This window comes from Macaca thibetana, chromosome 7, assembly GCF_024542745.1.
Source record: "Macaca thibetana thibetana isolate TM-01 chromosome 7, ASM2454274v1, whole genome shotgun sequence".
Lineage (NCBI taxonomy): Eukaryota > Metazoa > Chordata > Mammalia > Primates > Cercopithecidae > Macaca > Macaca thibetana.
In genome coordinates, this window is record NC_065584.1 from 76,592,140 (window position 1) to 76,612,206 (window position 20,067).

Consider the following 20,067-nt stretch of genomic DNA (forward strand, 5'->3'; position numbering starts at 1 on the left):
ACCCTACAACTTAAAGTATAATAATAATAAATAAATTTATAAAAAAAAAAAAAAATGTAGAGGCCAGGCACCACTGGTGGCTCACACCTGTAATCCCAGCACTATGGGAGGCCGGGGCGGGTGGATCGCCTGAGGTTGGGAGTTCGAGACCAGTCTGGCCAATATGGTGAAACGCCGTCTCTACTAAAAATACAAAAATTAGCAGAGCTCTGGTGGCATGCACCTGTAATCTCAGCTACTTGGGAGTCTGAGGCAGGAGCATCGCTTGACCCTGGGAGGCAGAGGTTGGGGTGAGCCGAAATCGCACCACTGCACTGCAGCCTGGGCTGCAGAGTGAGACCCTGTCTCAAAAACAAAACAAAAAAATGTTAAAAACCACTTTAATAGTTTTAACAGCAAAAATACAAGGAAAATTTATCAGAGATAGATTTTTATCATTTTTATGTATAGGTGTGATATTGTGTTTTAGAATACTTTGTAAGTGTGCTTTGCATAGTTCTTTTTTTTTTTTTTTTTTTTTGAGACGGAGTCTCACTGTGTCTCCCAGGCTGGAGTGCAGTGGCGTGATCTCGGCTCACTGCAAGCTCCGCCTCCCGGGTTCACGCCATTCTCCCGCCTCAGCCTCCCAAGTAGCTGAGACTACAGGCGCCCGCCACCACGCCCGGCTAGTTTTTTGTATTTTTTTTTTTTAGTAGAGACGGAGTTTCACCATGTTAGCCAGGATAGTCTCGATCTCCTGACCTCGTGATCCACCCGCCTCGGCCTCCCAAAGTGCTAGGATTACAGGCTTGAGCCACCGCGCCCGGCCGCATAGTTCTTGACTGTATCATTAGATTGAATTCCTCAGAGTCAGTGAAGTCTTTCTTACTCACCTTTGTATCCTACCCCCAACACTTAGCATAGCACTTGGCATAGAAAGGCATTCAAAGGCCGGGCGCGGTGGCTCAAGCCTGAAAGGCATTCAATAGATGTGTTGAATGAATTGCAGTCAAATTTGTATGTGTGTTTCAATTGGAGAAAAGCAAACTCATATCTTATAATTGGACTTTACCCCCTTTTTCTTTGCAAGGGAAAACCATAATTTTCAGCTACTATACCAGGAGTTATTTTCAGCTCAGCAATACCAAGAAAGTTAAGGCTGGGAGCAGAGGCAAAAATGGAATATGAAATGGATCAAAGTATGTTGTGTTATTTATTGTCTTTAAGAAACCAGATGTGTTCAGGTTTTTCAGTTAAAATATTTCATTTTTTAAAAAATGAAGTGCCTGATTTACCAACTATTTTATAAAATATCTCTTCTACAGATAATGCCCTTTAAAAAAAAAAAAAAGTTAAATTCTTTCATGTCATTGCCAGTCTTCTGAAATCTTGGCCCAAGTCCAAGTGAGATAGCCTGAAAAAAGCATATGGTAGTTATAGTACAGAAAATATTACAATTCCCAGGGAAATTCTTTCTCTTTGGAACCTCATGTAACCTTTTTTATTGTTTTCAGATACTTATCTCTGCTTCCATCAGGGAAAGATTCTGATGTCTTTACAGGTAGCATTTTGGAAACCAATGCCTAATTTGGAGTCATCTGAAGATTCTTCTTAATCTCACTTGTGTGGTTGACTACTCTGACAGAAGTTCTGTGTAGACTGATTGATCCTAAAGTTTCCTAAATAGGTCTCCTAATCTATTGGTGTTATATTAATAATATAGTACTCGTTTTAAGATAATGAGAAAGAATTTCTACCTATAATGTAAGAGGTAAATACTTGGCAAGCTTAAAATTTTGAATAACTGTCATTATATATAAAATTTTGTGCCATAGAAGTATCATTTTAGCATTATTCAGGGAGGGCTGTAATTATTCTATGAATGATAGTTAACTTTTTCTTAAATTTGTTTAAATTACATATGGTGAAGTTAACTTTTTATTATTGTACATTGCTATGAGTCATGTAACCGCCACTACAATTGAAATGCAGAACGTTTCCATCACTTTGAAACATCATCTAGTGCTGTCCCTTTGAACTCAAACCCTTTTCCCACCCTAGTGCCTGGCACTTGGTGGCCTGTTTTCTGTTGATATAGTTTTGACTTTTCATATATATAATATGTAGTTTTTTGAGTCTGATTTCTTTCACTTAGCATATTGCATTTGAGATTCATCTATGTTGCTATTGTATCAATAGTTCCTTCTCTTTAATTGCTAAGTAATATTCCTTTTCATGGATGTTTTGGTGATTATGACCTAAACTGCTATAAACAGTAGTGTATAGATTTTGTGTGTGTGTAAGAACATAAGTTTTAAAAAAATATTTGTTTATTTATTTTTTGAGATGGAGTTTCTCTCTTATTGCCCAGACTGGAGTGCAGTGGCTCGATCTTGGCTCACTGCAACCTCCGCCTCCCAAGTTCAAGCGATTCTCCTACTTCAACCTCCCAAGTAGCTGGGATTACAAGTGCCTGCCACCATGCCTGGCTAATTTTTGTATTTTTAGTAAGAACGAGATTTCACCATGTTGGCCAGGCTGGTCTCAAACTCCTGACCTCAGGTGATCTGCCCGCCTCAGCCTCCCAAAGTGCTGAGATTACAGGCATGAGCCACCGCGTCCAGCCGTAAGTTTTTATTTCTTCTGAAATTCTTGGAGATAAATTCAGCAAGATGTAGACATTGAAAAACTTATTTCAAAATTTATATGGAAATGCAAAGGACAGGCTTGCCAAAACAACTTTTATGAAGAACAAAGTTGGGAAATAATGCTACTTTATCTTTCAATATTTTTTATACAGCTGCAGTAATGAAGACAATGTAGTATTGATGTAAACATAGACAAACAGAACAGTGGAACAGAATACAGAGTTTTGAAATAGACTCCCACATATATGGAAAACTTACTTTGACAAAGGTACAAAGGCAGTTCAGTGGAAAAAGGATAGTTTTTTTTTTGTGATGCTGAAACAATTGGATATCCATATGCAATAAGTTTAACTTTGATACATATCTCACACTATATATATTTTTAAAAACCCAAATGAATCATAGACCTAGTTGTAAAACCTAAAACTATAAAACTTCTAGAAGAAAACATAGGAAAAATTCTTTGTAACCTTGAGTTACGCAAATATTTCTTTAGATAAGCACCAAAAGCACAATTCATAAGAGTAAATTTTTATGTTTGAAGGTTTTTACTACTAATTTAGTTTCTGTGATAGATAAAGGATTATCCAGGTTATCTAATGTTTCTTGCGTGAGTTTTAGTAGAATGTCTTACTTTATTTTTTTTGAGATGGAGTCATTCCGTCGCCAGGCTGGAGTACAGTGGTGCGATCATTGCTCATTGCAACCTCCGCCTCCTGGGTTCAAGTGATTCTCCTGCCTCAGTCTCCCTAGTAGCTGGGATTACAGGCGCGTGCCACCACGCCTGGCTAATTTTTTGCATTTTTAGTAGAAACGGAGTTTCACCATGTTAGCCAGGCTGATCTTAAACTCCTGACCTCAGGTGATCTGCCTGTCTCTGCCTCCCAAAGTGCTGAGATTACAGGCGTGAACCACCACACCCGGCCAGTAGAATGTCTTGTAAGGAATTTGTCTGTTTAATCTGAATTTAAATTTATGGGCATAGAGTTGTTTGTGATATTCCCTTTTATCCTTTTGATATCTGTAGGGTCATTAGTGATAAACCCCCTTTTCATCCTGATATTGGTTATTTTTATCCTTTTTATTTTGGTTAATCTGGCTAGAGATTTATCCATTGTCCAAGAATCTTTTCCAAGAACCAGCTTTTGGCTTCATTCATTTTCCCTATTTTTTCTGTTTAAAGTTTTATTGATTTCTGTTCTTTATTATTGCCTTCTGCTTTGGTTTTGTGTTTAATTTGCTCTTTTTTTCCTCTGTTTTCTTTTTTTTTTGAGGAGTCTCCCTCTGTCGCCCAGGCTAGAGTGCAGTGGCGCGATCTTGGCTCAATGCAAGCTCCGCCTCCTGGGTTCACGCCATTCTCCTGCCTCAGCCTCCCCAGCAGCTGGGACTACAGGCTCACGCCGCCATGCCCGGCTAATTTTTTGTATTTTTAGTAGAGACGGAATTTCACCATGTTAGCCAGGATAGTCTCGGTCTCCTGACCTTGTGATCCGCCCACCTTGGCCTCCCAAAGTGCTGGAATTACGGGCGTGAGCCCCCGCGCCCGGCCTTCTTTTTCTTTCTTTCTTTCTTTCTTTTTTTTTTTTGAGACAGTCTTACTCTGTCACCCAGGCTGGAGTGCAGTGACAGGGATCTTGGCTCACTGCAACCTCCAGCTCCCGGGTTCAAGCGATTCTCCTCCTCCTTCAGCAGATTACAGGCGCTCAAGACCATACCCGGCTAATTTTTGTATTTTTTAGTAGAGATGGGGTTTCACCAAATTGTCAAGGCTGATCTCGAACTCCTGACCTCAGATGATCCACCTGCCTCAGCCTCCCAAAGTGCTGGGATTACAGGCGTGAGCTACTGCGCCCGACCTTTTTCTCTGTATTCTTTCTTTCTGTCCTTTTTTTTTTTTGAGATGGAGTTTCGCTTTTGTTGCCCAGGCTAGAGTGCAGTGGTGTGATCTTGGCTGACTGCAACCTCCGCCTCCCGGGTTCAATCCATTCTCCTACTTCAGCTTCCCGAGTAGCTGGTATTACAGGCATGCACCACCACACCTGGCTAATATTTTTTTTGTTTGTATTTTTGTATTTTTAGTAGAGATGGGGTTTCTCCATATTGGTCAGGCTGGTCTCTGACTCGCAACCTCAGGTGACCTGCCTGCCTCGACTTCCCAAAGTGCTGGGATTACAGGCGTGAGCCACCACGCCCGCCCTTCTCTGTTTTCTTCTTTTTTTTTTTTTTTTTTTTTTTTTTTCCCGAGACGGAGTCTCGCTCTGTGGCCCAGGCTGGAGTGTAGTGGCGCAATCTCGCTCACTGCAAGCTGCGCCTCCCGGGTTCACGCCATTCTCCTGCCTCAGCCTCCCAAGTAGCTGGGACTACAGGCGCCTGCCACCACGCCCGGCTAATTTTTTGTATCTGTAGTAGAGAGATGGTTTCACCGTGTTAGTCAAGATGGTCTGGATCTCCTGACCTCGTGATCCGCCCACCTCGGCCTCCCAAAGTGCTGAGATTACAGGCATGAGCCACCGAGCCCGGCCCTCTGTTTTCTTAAGTGAAAGCTGGGGTTTGATTTTTGAAAGCTGGCGTTTGAGGCCTTAAGCATTTAATGCCATAAATTTCTCTTTATATACTACTTTAGTTGTATCCTACAAAGTTTGATGTTATATATTTATTTCATTCAGTTAGTAATTTTTTTTTTTTTTTTTTTTTTTTCTGAGACAGGGTCTGGTCCAGACAGAGAAACCCCGTCTCCAGCCCAGGCTGGAGTGCAGTGGTGTCATCTTGGCTCGCTGCAGCCTCCATCTCCCAGGCTCAAGCCATCTTTCCCACCTCAACCTCCTGACTAGCTGGGATTGCAGGCATGTGCCACCATGCCCAACTTATTTTTGTATTTATTGTACAGACAGAGTTATGTTGCCCAGGCTGGACTGGAACTCCTGAACTAAAGCCACCTGCCTGCCTCAGCTTCCCAAAGTGTTAGGATTACAGGCGTGAGCCACTGCATCTGGCCAGTCACAACATATTAACTAAGGAAATAAGCTAATTATGGGATAGTATTTATAGTATGGTTCTACTTATGAATAATGAAAACACATGGAAAAATGAGGCCAGGCGCAGTGACTCAGGTCTGTAACCCCAGTGTTTTGGGAGGCTGAGGCAGGAGGATTGCTTGAGCCCAGGAGTTTGGAGCTCCTGAAACATCCAGGTAGTAGTGAGTTATGATTGCGCAACTGTACTCCAGCCTGAGTGACAGTGAGATGCTGTCTTTTTAAAAAACAAAACCAAAAAGGTGGGGTGCTGTGGGGCATGCCTGTTATCTTAGCACTTTGGGAGGCTGAGGTGGGAGGATCATTTGAGGCCAGGAGTCAGAGACCACTCTGAGCAACAGAGAGAGAACTTACCTTTTAAAAAATCAATATATAAAAAATAGGGCCCAGCGCAGCAACTCCCCACACGTGGGAGGCCAAGGTGGGAGGATTGCTTGAGCCCAGGAGTTTGAAACCAGCCTGGGCAACATAGCGAGACCCCCATCTCTGCAAAAAATAAAAAAAAATTAGCCAAGCATAGTGGTGTTTAAGGCTGCAGTGAGCTGTAATTGTGCCATTGTACTCCAGCCTAGCCTACAGAGCAAGACTGTCTCTCTTAGAATTAAAAACAAAACAAAAAAACAAGAAAAGGACTAATACTCATCAGTCTTCAGATACAGTATTACCTCTTGTTTGGAATTATGGGGACTTTCACTGTGTACATTATGTGTTTCTGTAGTATTTTCATTTTATTGCTTTGTACTCAGATAAAAGCTAAGATACAATCTGGACTCAACGAGTTCATCCTGATCTTTTGCTCTTTGGCTCTGATTTCCAACTGCACCATGATACTTGCAGATCATTTATATCAGTTACTTACTGCTGTGTGACAAATCACCCCAAAGTTAGTAGTATACAACAAGAATTATGCTAACAGATTATCTGGAGTTTGAAAACTGGAAAGGGTAGAGTGGAGATGGCTTGTCTCTGTTCTGCGATATCTGGGACCTCAGCTAGGAAATCTCAAAGATGGGAAGTGACTTGACACTTAGGCACTAGAATCACCAGATGATTTGTTCTGTTGCATGTGGTTGAGCCTGGCTTCTAGCTGGGACCTTGCCTAGATTTGTTAGTTGGAACACCTACATGTGGACTCTCAATGTGGCGGCTTAGGCTTCCTCACAGGATGGCGACTGGGTTCTAAGAGCATGAGTCCCAAAAGAATGTGGTAGAAGCTGTATCATCTTTTGTTTATTGAGTTAGCATTTGAAGTCACACAGTGGTCACTTTCACTATAATCGTAAGCCTGCATGGATTCAAGTGGAAAGAACACGGGCCCTCTCTTAGGGAAGACTATCAAAGTCACATTGTAAAAAAGAATATGTGGGGTGGGAGATAGATAATGTTGTGGACATCACTGGAAAATACTAGCTGCCTCATCATGTAATTCCTCAAACATCTTTTCTAAGACAGGGTCTCACTCTCATCCAGGCTAGAATGCAGCTCACTGCAGCCTCTACCTCCTGGGCTCAAGTGATCCTCCTACCTCAGCCCTCTACCCCCCATCTGGTAGCTGGGACTATAGGTGTGCACCACCATGCCCAGCTAATTATTTAAATTTTTGTGGAGATGGAATGTCGCTGTGTTGCCCAGGCTGGTCTTGAACTCCTGGGCTCAAGCAATCCCATCTTGGCCTCCCAAAGTGCTGGGATTAATGGTGGGAGCCACTGTGCCAGGCTGATGCATTTGGATTTTATCCTCAGGGTACTGAAGGATATGAAATTAACAGATTTGTGTTTTAAGAAAATATCTTTGGCAATAGAATGGTGAATGGACTGGAGAGTCTAGTGAGAGATTCTGGTTAGGAAGCTGTGGTAGTAATACAGAAAAGAAGTGAGGAGGGTTGGCATTCTAAGGACAGATACTAAACCGAGTTAGGAGGTAGAACCAAGAAGATTAAGTCTTAAATTTTGTATTTTAGAAACGAGTTCTGGAAAACTTTTATGAATTTTGCTTGAGTGACTAAGCATATGGTAGATTAGAGGATATGAGTAATATGGCTTTTGGTAAAGAAGCTTCTTTTAGTCTTGGGCATTATGTTTGACAGCTCCTGAAACATATCCAGGTAGCAGTAGATGAGTAGGGGAGGCAGTTATGTCTGCAGTTCCGTTATTTAGGCTGGAGTTGGCATTTTGCTTTACTATGGGAAATGAGAGAGATGGAAGTGGATTCAGTTGTTTGTGTTGGGAAAGTTGGGGGCAGATGGGTATACCTCAGTCCAGTAGCTGGGACGATAGGCGTGCACCACCACGCCCAACTAATTATTTAAATTTTTGTAGAGATGGGAGGTGGGTGACCCTGTGGGAGTTGGGCCAGGATGAAGTAGTGTGTGGAGGGATGGGGGTGTATTTGTGAGGGATTGGGCATGTGTGGTGGAGGTCGGTAAGGGAGCTGAAGGAATTCTTTTCATTTGGCTTCTCATTCTAGATGCAAAAAAAAGTTATTCAGCATGTAAAACACTAGTGTCACTTCCATGCAGGAAACTCTGCTCCTTGCTGTATGAAATAAATCCCTAGTCCTGAGGAGTTTTTAGGAGAGAGTTACAATGGATAAGAAGAAATAAAATACAAATTGTAAAGGTAAGAGAAAAAACAGGCCTGTTTGGGGTGTTTAGGGAAGGTAGTCTAAAAGTCTAGGAGGTGACATTTAGGCTGAGATAGGAAGAATAACAAGGCCAGGAGCAGTGGCTCACGCCTGTAATCTCAGTACCTTGGAAGGCCAAGGCGAGTGTATCACAAGGTCAGGAGTTCGAGACCAGCCTGGCCAATATGGTGAAACCTCATCTCTACTAAAAATACAAAAATTAGCCAGGTGTGGTGGTGGTTGCCTGTAATCCCAGCTACTGGGGAGGCTAAGGCAAGAGAATTGCTTGAACCCAGGAGGCGGAGGTTGAAGTGAGCTGAGATCGTGCCACTGCACTCCAGCCTGGGCGACAGAGCGAGACTCCATCTCAAAGAAAAAAGGAAGAATAACAAAGAGCCAGCTGTGAAAAGAGTTGGGGGAAAAGGATTTTAGACAGATGGAACAGCACACACATTTTCTTTCTTTCTTTCTTTCTTTCTTTCTGTCTGTCTGTCTGTCTGTCTGTCTGTCTGTCTGTCTATAACTATCTCTGTATTTTGAAAACCATGTGTTCAGGCCAGGTGTGGTGACTCACGCCTGTAATACCAGCACTTTAGGTGGCCAAGGTGGGCAGATCACTTGAGGTCTGGAGTTTGAGACCAGCCTGGCCAGTGTGCTGAAACCCAATCTCTACTAAAAAATACAAAAATAAATCTAGCCAGGGCCAGTGGCTTGTGCCTGTAGTCCCATCTCCTGGGGAGGCTGAGGCAGGAGAATTGCTTGAACCCAGGAGTCAGTGAGCTGAGATTGTGCCACTGCACTTCAGTGATGGAGCAAGACTCCATTTCAAAAAGAAAAACAAAAAACCATGAGTTCGTACAACTATTTCTAGTTCTAATCTAACACCACAGGGCTCATGCTAGTTTTCTCTTTCTATATTTTCAATTCTCTTTTCCTTCAGTGAGAAACATGGCTCCCACTATCCTTAATATATTTATTTGATCAGTTCTCCTGTATGTATCAATTGCCCATCACTGGGACATTCCATTGCACAAGTGTCCTGTTCATTTTGCTCATGCTGTAATATCCTATACCAGAATGATCTCTTCTTTCCAGATATGCTGCTCCTCAGTGCCAGTGCTGGACATAACTCTTATGTAGATGTGTGAGGGGTTATTCCAGTAGTCCAAACCAGACTTTGAAGTTGGCTTAGATTAGAGGTTTTTTATTTGATTTTAATTTAATTTAATTTAATTTTTGAGAAAGTCTCACTGTGTCGCCCAGGCTGAAGTACAGCGGCGTGATCTCGGCTCACTGCCCCCTCCGCCTCCAGGGTTCAAGCAGTTCTCCTACCTCAGCCTCCCAAGGAGCTGGGACTATAGGCACAAGCCACTGCCCCTGGATAATTTGATTTTTTTGTGTTTTTTAGTAGAGACAAGGTTTCGCCACATTGGCCAGGCTGGTCTTGAACTCTGTAAGTCAAGTGATCAGCCCATCTTGGCCTCCCAAAGTGCTGGGATTACAGGCATGAGCCACTGCGCCCGGCCTGTTTTCGCCCAGGCTGGAGTGCAGTGGTGTGATCTTGGCTCACTGCAACCTCCACCTCCCAGGTTCAAGTTATTATCCTGCCTCGGCCTCCCAAGTAGCTGGGATTACAGGCATGTGCTACCACGTCTGGTTGATTTTTGTATTTTTAATAGAGATGGGGTTTCGCATGTTGGCCAGGCTGGTCTCGAACTTGCCTCTAGTGATCCGCCCACCTTGGCCTCCCAAAGTGCTAGGATTATAGACATGAGCCACTGTGCCTGGCCCATAGGATATATTTTGGAGGGCTTAATTGGTGGGATTTTTTTTTTTTTTTTGAGATGAAGTTTCACTCTTGTTGCCCAGGCTGGAGTGCAGTGGCGTGATGTTGGCTCACTGCAACCTCCGCCTCCTGGGTTCAGGCAATTCTCATGCCTCAGCCTCCTGAGTAGCTAGGATAATGGACACGTGCCACCACGCCCGGCTAATTTTTGTATTTTTAGTGGAGATGGGGTTTCACCATGTTGGTCAGGCTAGTCACCTACTCCTGACCTCAGGTGATCCACCTGGCTCGGCCTCCCAAAGTGCTGGGATTACAAGTGTGAACCACCATGCCCGGCCTAATTGGTGGGATTTAACTGATGGGTTGGGTGTGTAATGTGAGGAAAATGGGAGGAAGTCAATAATGATTCTCAGCTTTTTGGCTTTCTGGATGGTTGATATTTACTATGATGGAGGTTTGGGAATAGAGGCACACATCAGGAATTTTGTTGTGAATATACTCATTTTAAGATGCCTGTGATATTTCTAAATGGAGATAGTGGTATTGAGTCAGTCTGGGGTGGAGAATATACTTAGGGAGTTTTTGTGCTATGTAGATGAGATTTATATTTGTGGTGTATGAACTAAGAGAATGGATGAAATCCGTTAAAGAGGTAATTAAAGAGATAACAAAGATGACGAGGGAATCTAGGAAGGAGGCTGGAGTGGAAAACCAGGGGAGTCATAAATCGAGGGAAAATTGAAGAAAATACTCATTCTAGACCGTGAAAGAAATGTAGCAGAATTATCAGGTATTGTGCTCATCTAAGGTTGGTGATCGTAAGTTTATAGTGAGGTCAAATTTCCTGATAATGTGAGTATTTTTTCTTTGTCAATCCCTGATGACATAGATTCAGACCTAGGGAATGTGGGTGGTCGTTCATTTAGCTAGAAATGGGGCAAGGGATTTGAGAGTTTTGCTCGAGTGCTTGTCCAATAACCACAAAGGTCAAGTTGAATTATCTTTTTTTTTAAACAGGGTCTCACTTTGTTGCCCAGGCTGGAGTACACTGTATGATTATGGCTCACTGTAGTGTGGACCTCCCTGGTCTCATGTGATCCTCCTATCTCAGCCTCCTGGGTAGCTGGGACCTCAGGCGCGTGCCCCCACACCTGCTAAATTTTGTGTTTTTTTGTAGAGACGAGGTTTTACTATGTTGGCCAGCATGGTCTTGAACTCCTGGGCTCAAGTGATCTGCCCACCTCAGCCTCCCAAAGTGCTGGGATTACAGGCATCAGCTACCATGCCTGGCCTCAAGTTGAATTATCTGTCAACACAGGGTTTCTCTGAAATGATGCTATGAAATTCCCTAACAGTGGAAGCATCAGTTTTTTTTGTTTTGTTTTGTTTTTTTGTTTTTTTGTTTTTTTTTTTTGAGACGGAGTCTCGCTGTGTCTCCCAGGCTGGAGTGCAGTGGCGTGATCTCGGCTCACTGCAAGCTCCGCCTCCCGGGTTCACGCCATTCTCCCTCCTCAGCCTCCCAAGTAGCTGAGACTACAGGCGCCCGCCACCACGCCCGGCTAGTTTTTTTTTTTTTTGTATTTTTAGTAGAGACGGGGTTTCACCATGTTAGCCAGGATAGTCTCGATCTCCTGACCTCGTGATCCACCCGCCTCGGCCTCCCAAAGTGCTGGGATTACAGGCTTGAGCCACCGCGCCCGGCCTGTTTTTTGTTTTTTTTGAGACAGAGTCTCTCTTGCTCTGTCGCCCAGGCTGGAGTGCAGTGGCGCAATCTTGGCTCACTGCAAGCTCTGCCTCCCAAGTCTTGACTCAGTCTCCCGCGTAGCTAGGACTACAGGTGCCCGCCACCACGCCCAGCTAATTTTTTGTATTTTTAGTGGAGACGGGGTTTCACCATGTTAGCCAGGATAGTCTCGATCTCCTGACCTCAAGATCCGTCTGCCTTGGCCTCCCAATATGCTGGTATTACAGGCCTGAGCCACTGTGCCTGGCCAGAAGCATCAGTTTTTATATCTTACATGTTTAACTTACAATGGCTATATTAAAGCAGAATATCCAGCCATATATCTATTAGGAAATGACACTAGTTATTTGTTGTAGTTTCAATGTGAACTTTCAGGTAATACAATTCTCTCAACTATCTGTATTTTTTAGAATTAAGTAATTAATGTTGGCATTTTCTTCCTGTGTGTTTGCTTGATTTATAGTTAGATTTTTGAGATTTTGTAATTGGCTTTTCAGTTGTGAATAAATACTGTTAACCTATATGCATATGTGTGTATGTGTATATATATGTATATTTACACGTACATTTTTTAGGAGAATCTTACTCTGTTGCCCAGGCTGAAGTGCGTTGTGTGTGATCATGGCTCACTGCAGCCTTGAACTCCTGGGCTCAAGTGATCCTCTTGCCTCAGCCTCCCAAATAGCTGGTACTGCAGACATGTGCCACTATGCTGGCTAATTTTTTTTTGGGACAGGGTGTGTGGCTCACCCAGGCTAGAGTGCAGTGGCGTGATCTTGGCTCACTGCAACCTCTGCCTCTTAGACTCGAGTCATCCTCCCACCTAAGCTTTTCAAGTAGCTGGGACCGCAGGTGCACGCCTCCCTGCCTGGCTAATTTTTGTACTTTTTGTAGTGATGGGGTCTTACTTTGTTGTCCATCCTGGTCTTGAATTCTTAGGAGCTCAAGAGGTCCACCTGGCTTAGCCTCCTAAAGTGCTGGGATTACAGGTGTGAGCCACTGCACCCAGCTGCCTTATTTTTTAATCATTTTTTAGAGACAGGGATCTCACTATCTTGCCTAGGCTGGCCTAGAAATCCTGGGCTCAAGTGATCATCCTGCCTCAGCCTTCTGAGTAGCTGGGATTACAGGAGTGAGTTACTGTGCACGACTTAACCTGTACTTTAATTGAGTACTTTTGTTAGGAATCTTCTAATAGTGTTTTAAAGTTTTCTTAAAGAAAAGTTTTTAGAATTATGTGTAAGATAATGATTACATCTATTTTCACTTGAATGATATGTCTTTATAACTACTTACAATTTTATTATTTTGGGCGAGGTGTGGTGTCTCACACCTGTAATCTCAGCACTTTAGGAGTCCGAGACGGGAAGATCGCTGGAGCCCAGGAGTTCAAGACTAGCCTGGGCAACATAGCAAGACCTTGTCTCTACAAAAAATAAAAACAATTAATTACTGGGTGTGGTGGTGCATGCCTGTGGTCCCAGCTACTTGGGAGGCTGATTTGGGAGGATTGCTTGAGTCTGGGAGGTCAAGGATACAGTGAGCCGAGATCGTGCCACTGCACTTTAGCTTGGGTGACAGAGTGGGACCCTGTCTTTAAAAAAAAAAAAAAAAAAAGAAAATTTACTATTTCAAGAATTCTTATAAGTTTTCAGTTGAGTTGTGATGACAGAAAATTATTGGAATAGCTTTTGACTTAAAAGGCCCTCCACTGAGTTCAGCAGAATTTCTTTCCTCTGAAGACTGAATTATCTGAATTTGAGTTAACATTGTTTACTTCAGATAATTTTGACTAATCTTGAATTTCATATGCTAAAATTTCTTATGTGTTGGAAATTTTATTTGCTGTGGTAGTCTATTATAAATTAATAGATAAACAAAGGGGAAGTAATATACCCTTGAATTCATTACGAAAAAAAACTGTGTTGTTTATTTTTAAAACCTCATTTATGAGCAACTGAATTTATAACAGAATAAACTTTAGAGCAAATTTACCTGTTCCATTATGTAAGTATTGTTAGCATGAGAGATATCCAAGTACATTAACTTTGAGTTAACTTTCAAAAATTTGTTACTCATGTATACCTTTTTGCTAATACAGTTCATGTAAATACAGTGTAATTATATTTATGTATATTTTAAATAAAATATAACAAATTGTGTATATATATTTTTAATGTATATGTTTTCACATACTGATTGCTAGAGGGTTACTGAGTTTTACATCAAATTTCTTGCTTTATTTTTAGGAATCTGATTTGGGATTTTTTTTACCTTTCTTGTGTGTAAAGTAAATTTTAGTTAAGTTTTCATATTAAAGAGATAATTTTCAAGGATTTGGCTGTATTTGCCATAAATTAGTGGCCCTATTACAGGAAGTATCACGTAAATGCAAGGAGTCTGCCTAATCCGGCTGATTTCCTTTTGCATTGGCAATTAATGTATTCATAATAGTAACTTATAGTAATGTGAGTTTTTGTTTGTTTGTTTGATTTAATTATTATTTTTTGAGATAGAGTCTCACTCTGTTGCCCAGGCTGGAGTGCAGTGGCGTGATCTCGGCTCACTGCAAGCTCCATCTCCCAGGTTCATGCCATTCTCCTGCCTCAACCTCCCGAGTAACTGGGACTACAGGCACCTGCCACCACACCTGGCTAATTTTTTTGTGTTTTTAGTAGAGACGGGGTTTCACTGTGTTAGCCAGGATGGTCTTGATCTCCTGACCTCGTGATAGGCCCACCTCTGCCTCCCAGAGTATTGGGATTATAGGCATGGGCCACCGTGCCTGGCCAGTAATGTGAGTTTTTATTAGCAAAACTCATAGAAAGAAAAACTCATTATCATATAACTAGTTTAATAGGAATGTTGGCTGGGCACAGTGGCTCATGCCTGTAATCCCAACACTTTGGGAGGCTGAGGTGGGCAGATTGCTTGAGCTCAGGAATTCGAGACCAACCTGGGCAACATGGCAAAACCGCATCTCTACAAAAAATTTTTTAAAAACTAGCTGGGCATGTTGGCATACACCTGTGGTCCCAGCTACTTGGGAGGCTGAGGTAGGAGGAAGGTTGAGCCCAGAAGGTTGAGGCTACAGGAGCCTGATTACACCACTGCACTCCAGCCAGGGCGACAGAGCAACACCCTCTCTGAAAAAAAAAAAGAAAAAGAGGCCGGGCGCAGTGGCTCACGTTTGTAACCCCAGCACTTTGGGAGGCCTAGATGGGTAGATCATTTGAGGTCAGAAGTTCTAGATCAGCCTGGCCAACATGGTGAAACCCCATTCTCTACTAAAAGTAGAAGAATTAGCTGGGCATGTGGTAGGCGCCTGTAGTCCCAGCTACTCAGGAGGTTGAGGCAGGAGAATTACTTTACCCCAGGAGGTGGAGGTTGCAGTGAGCCGAAATGGTGTCACTGCACTCCAGCCTGGGTAACAGAGCGAGACTGTCTCAAAAAAAAAAAAAAAAAAAAGGAAAAAAGCCACCTTTGATTTTCCTTGAGACCTTCATATAAAAAAAACAGTGCATTTTACATATGAAGGAATATGCCCCAAATACCTTCTTACTGTTGAAAAAGTAACTCAACAGCTGAAAAAATGATTGTTTTGGCCAATAGCCAAAGGCACAACAGATATTTCTTAGGAACACGGTTGATCACAATTAAAATCTGAGACCCTATGAGGTTAGAGCTTTCTGGGTTTTTACCTTTTTTAAACTGGCACTGTGTTTTTTTTGTTTTTGTTTTTGTTTTTTGAGACAGAGTCTTGCTCTGTTGCCCAGGCTGGAGCGCATAGGTGTGATCATGGCTCACTGTAGCCTTGATCTCCTGGGTTCAAGTGAGCCTCCTGCCTCAGCCTCCCAAGTAGCCAGGACCACAGGTGCGCACTACCAGCCTGGCTAGCTTTTTGGTTTTTTGTAGAGATGAGGTCTACTTGGGATGCCCAGGCTGTTCTCGAACTCCTGGACTCAAGCACTCCTCTCATCTTGGCTTCCCAAAGTGTTGGGATTACAGAGTGATCCACTGTGCCCAGCCTAAACTGGCTCTTTAACTACACTTGTTCAGGAAATTCATCACATTTTAGGGAACACAACAGGAACTATTATTCCCCAAATTAACAAATACTGCATTCCCCCATGAAATGTATTAAGTTTATACTAAGCATTGCTCTTAAATTTTATTTTATTTTTTGATGTGCGGTTTTTACCCTGGGTAAGAAAAATGGATGAATAATTGTATTAATATAAAGCATATGGTAAATCTGTTCTTGTCATTTGATACTTGGACTATCAACTTCATCGTTTTATTCTTTATTCACAAACTAGTATTTTCTAAAGAAAACACATTACTCTTTTAGACCGTGTTTTTTCTTTAGTATTAACACTGTAACAGTCTCTTCTCATTTCTTCCGTCTACTACATATGCATATGTAGAGCATATGTATTATGCTCTAACAAGGCTTAAGATTCTGATATGCTAGGCCGTTTTGTTACCTTACCTGAGAACTATGGGACTAGCTCTTACAACCTAGCCTCAAGGCATTTAATTCCTGACTTAGAAATATTACAAATGACTACATATCATAGGTTGCCAGTGTTGCTGGCTAATAAAAAACACCTCTGGCTGGGTGGAGTGGCTCATGTCTGTAATCCCAGCACTTTGGGAGGTTGAGGCAGGCAGATCACTCGAGGCCAGGAGTTCAATACCAGCCTGGCCACCATGGTGAAACCCCATCTCTAGTAAAAATACAAAAATTAGCTGGGTGTGGTGGCGTGCGCCTGTAATTGTAGCTGTGCTGGAGGCTGAGGCACAAGAATTGCTTGAACGTGGGAGATGGAGGCTGCAGTGAGCCAAGATCATGCCATTGCACTCCAGTCTGGACAACAGAGCGAGACTGTCAAAAAAACAAAAACCTGTGTTTAATCAATGATTACTTAGTCATTGCATGAAAGATGTCTTCTATAAATGTTTTATTTTTATGTATTTTTTTAATAGTGAGTCTTGCCATGTTGCCAGGCTGATCTTGAACTACCTCAGCCTCCCAGAGTGCTGAGACTGCAAGTGTGAGCCATCATACTGGCCCTAAAATTTTTTTGACAGTATTCTTTCCTCTGAACCCTTTAAGTTAAGAGTCATCTAAGCCGATATTGAACCATAGAGTTAGATGTACTTTCACATTCATACAGAGTTTTTTTTTTTTTTTTTTTTAAGATGGAGTTTTGCTCTTGTTGCCCAGGCTGAAGTGCAGTGGTGTGATCTCAGCTCACTGCAACCTCTGCCTCCCGGGTTCAAGCAATTCTCCTGCCTCAGCCTCCTGAATAGCTGGGATTACAGGTGCCCGCCACTATACCCAGCTAATTATTTTGTATTTTTAGTAGAGACGGGGTTTCATCATGTTGGCCAGGCTGGTCTTGCTGACCTCAGGTGATTCACCTGCCTCGGCCTCCCAAAGTGCAAAGATTACAGGCGTGAGCCACCAGGCCCGGCCTCATACAGATATTTCTTAAAGGCTACTAAAGGTATGGGAAATATTCATTTGCATACACTAAAAATGGGAGGATAAATTATTCCATTAAAATGTTGAGGATATTACCCTTTGTGTTATCTGTAGCTATAGTTTAGTCTGTCTAGAGAAATTAGAATAATGCATTTGATGTCACATAGCTGAGATTTCTACTAAATGTAAATTATGATCTTTTCATATTTTAAGTGTTGATAAAATATAGGGAGTATTACTGATATCTCAGAAATTCTGTTTTTGATGGAACTGTCTTGTACAGGTTTGTGTAATAAGTATTAGACTGTTAGAGAGGATGGGGACTAAAGTTTAGTTTAATATGCTAGACACTGAGCTGTTTTTAATGGGTATTATTTCATTTAATCTTCATAACCATATAAAAGTATTGTTTTATTTATTTATTTATTTATTTAGAGACGTAGTCTCTCTCTGTCACCCAGATTGGAGTGCAGTGGCACAATATCAGCTCACTTCAAACTCCCTGTCCCGGGCTCAAGTGATTTTCCTGCCTCAGCCTCCCAAGTAGCTGGGACTACAGGCATGTGCCACCACGCCCAGCTAATTTTTGTATTTTTAGTAGAGATGGGGTTTTACCATGTTGGCCAGGCTGGTCTTGAACTCCTGACCTCAAGTGATCCACCCGCCTTGGCCTCCCAAAGTACAAGGATTACAGGCATGAGCCACTATGCCTGGCCTAAAGTAGGTGTTATTTAGCTATTACTTGTGCTTTACAAGAAAGGAAACAGGCGCAGAAAAGTCACACAGTTGCTGTTCTTTTTTTTACCCCAGTCTTTTAGACCCCAAATCAGTGCTTCTTTCTGAAAAATATGAATTGAGCAGTGTTCTGGCCTTCTGGGACTTTTAAGTGAATAAGAAATAAAGGGATGTATTAAACAGTATATGTGCTGCTTTTATGAAGTTTAAGGAACATGAAAGTACCACTTAAGTATTTGGGAGGTTAAGGAAGGTCTTATAGAGCAGTTCATGTTTGAGGTGAGTATTGAATTTTTTGTGTGTTTTTTTTTGAAATGGAGTTTGTTTTGCTCTTGTTGCCCAGACTGGAATACAGTGGCGCGGTCTCGGCTCACTGCAACCTCCATCTCCCAGGTTCAAGCGATTCTCCTGCCTCAGCCACCCGAGTAGCTGGGATTACAGGTGCCTGCCACCACACCCGGCTAATTTTTTGCATTTTTAGTAGAGATGGGGTTTCACCATGTTGGGCAGGCTGGTCTCCAACTCCTGACCTCAGGTGATCTGCCTGCCTCGGCCTCCCAAGGTGCTGGGATTATAGGCATGAGCCACCATGCCTGGCCAATTTTTTTTTTTTTTTTTTTTTTAAAAACATGGTTTCAAGTTAATGCTGCTATTTTAAACCATTTACACCTTGGTATTTTCAACAGTGATGAAATTAGCATGTATTACTATGGAAGCAAAAACAATGTGAGAAATATTACCTAATAAACATTCAGACGTGGTATTGAGCACAGTATGTTACATTATAACTTTTTATTTTCTGTTATTTTCTTAATATTTTGCTGTTAAGAATTTAATAACCCTAGAGGTAATATGATTTCTTTCACTACAGATGTCCTCCTCGCACTTTCTTACCAGCCCTTTGCAAAATTTTTCTTGATGAAAGTGCTCCAGACAATGTATTAGAGGTGACAGCCCGTGCCATAACATACTACTTGGATGTATCTGCAGAATGTACCCGAAGGATTGTTGGGGTTGATGGAGCTATAAAAGCACTTTGTAATCGTTTGGTTGTAGTTGAACTTAACAACAGGACTAGCAGAGACTTAGCTGAACAATGTGTAAAGGTAAGTGTTATTTATTGGCTCATTACTTATTTTTCTCGGACCTCTCAGGGATGAGTATTGGCTCATTTAAACATCACTTAGAGACTGAAAAATATATTTACTAAAAAATAAAATTCTTCCTGTTTTCAGTCTTACTTTGTTGAGAGTAGTTGAGAACAGTGGAAATCAGAACCCTTGTGGTACCAAAGGAGGTCCCATAGGCTTGGGAAAAGAAATCTTATCTTAGAAGGAAAACTGTAGGTCATTGCTATGTTCTGTGCTGCTTCAGTGCACTTCAGTTCCTGGTAGTCTCTTAGAGATAGGTTATCCCTGTTCTTACCCCAAATAATTTTGTATTATAGTAGTAACAATCACCACAACAGCCACCACCACCCACCAGTGCTAGGCATTATTCTGAGCACTTTAAGGTATTAACTCATTTAATCTTCACAGCGACTCTATACAGGATAGGTTGGTGCCAGGAATATTATCTTTTTTTTGTTTTTTTGAGACAGTCCCTATGTTGCCTAGGCTGGGATGCAGTGGCACAATGTCGGCTCACTGCAACCTCCGCCTCCCAGTTCTAGTGATTTTCCTGCCTCAGCTTCCCAAGTAGCTGGGACTACAGGTGCCCACCACCATGCCTAGCTAATTTGTTTTGTATTTTTGGTAGAGACCGGGTTTCACTATGTTGGCCAGGCTGATCTTGAACTCTTGACCTTGTGATACCCCTGCCTTGGCCTCCCAAAGTGCTGGGATTATAGGCGTGAGCTACCACCCCCTGCTGAATATTATCATTTCTATGTTACAGATGAAAAAAATTCAAGTATACTGAGGTTAAGGAACGTACTTGGGAGTAGTGAGCAGCAGAGCCAAGACTTAAAGTTTAGGAATTTGAAGATTAGGAAGTCTGGTTCTAGGGCCCAGGGATTTAACTATTTTTGC

The 20,067-nt window shown here is 42.2% G+C and overlaps 1 protein-coding gene across 7 annotated transcripts in view; it reads left to right on the forward strand.

The window, feature by feature from the left end:
* Positions 1 to 20,067, forward strand: part of HECTD1 (HECT domain E3 ubiquitin protein ligase 1) — a 112,684-nt gene that overhangs the window by 13,560 nt on the left and 79,057 nt on the right. For 6 of the 7 annotated variants that reach the window (XM_050797822.1, XM_050797823.1, XM_050797828.1 and 3 more), the window contains exon 3: positions 18,909 to 19,143. In XM_050797822.1, coding sequence (XP_050653779.1) covers positions 18,909 to 19,143 — 235 coding nt within the window. Of the gene's footprint in view, positions 1 to 2,154; positions 2,606 to 18,908; positions 19,144 to 20,067 lie in introns of those variants that run through there. The other variant, XM_050797825.1, reaches the window with a different exon arrangement.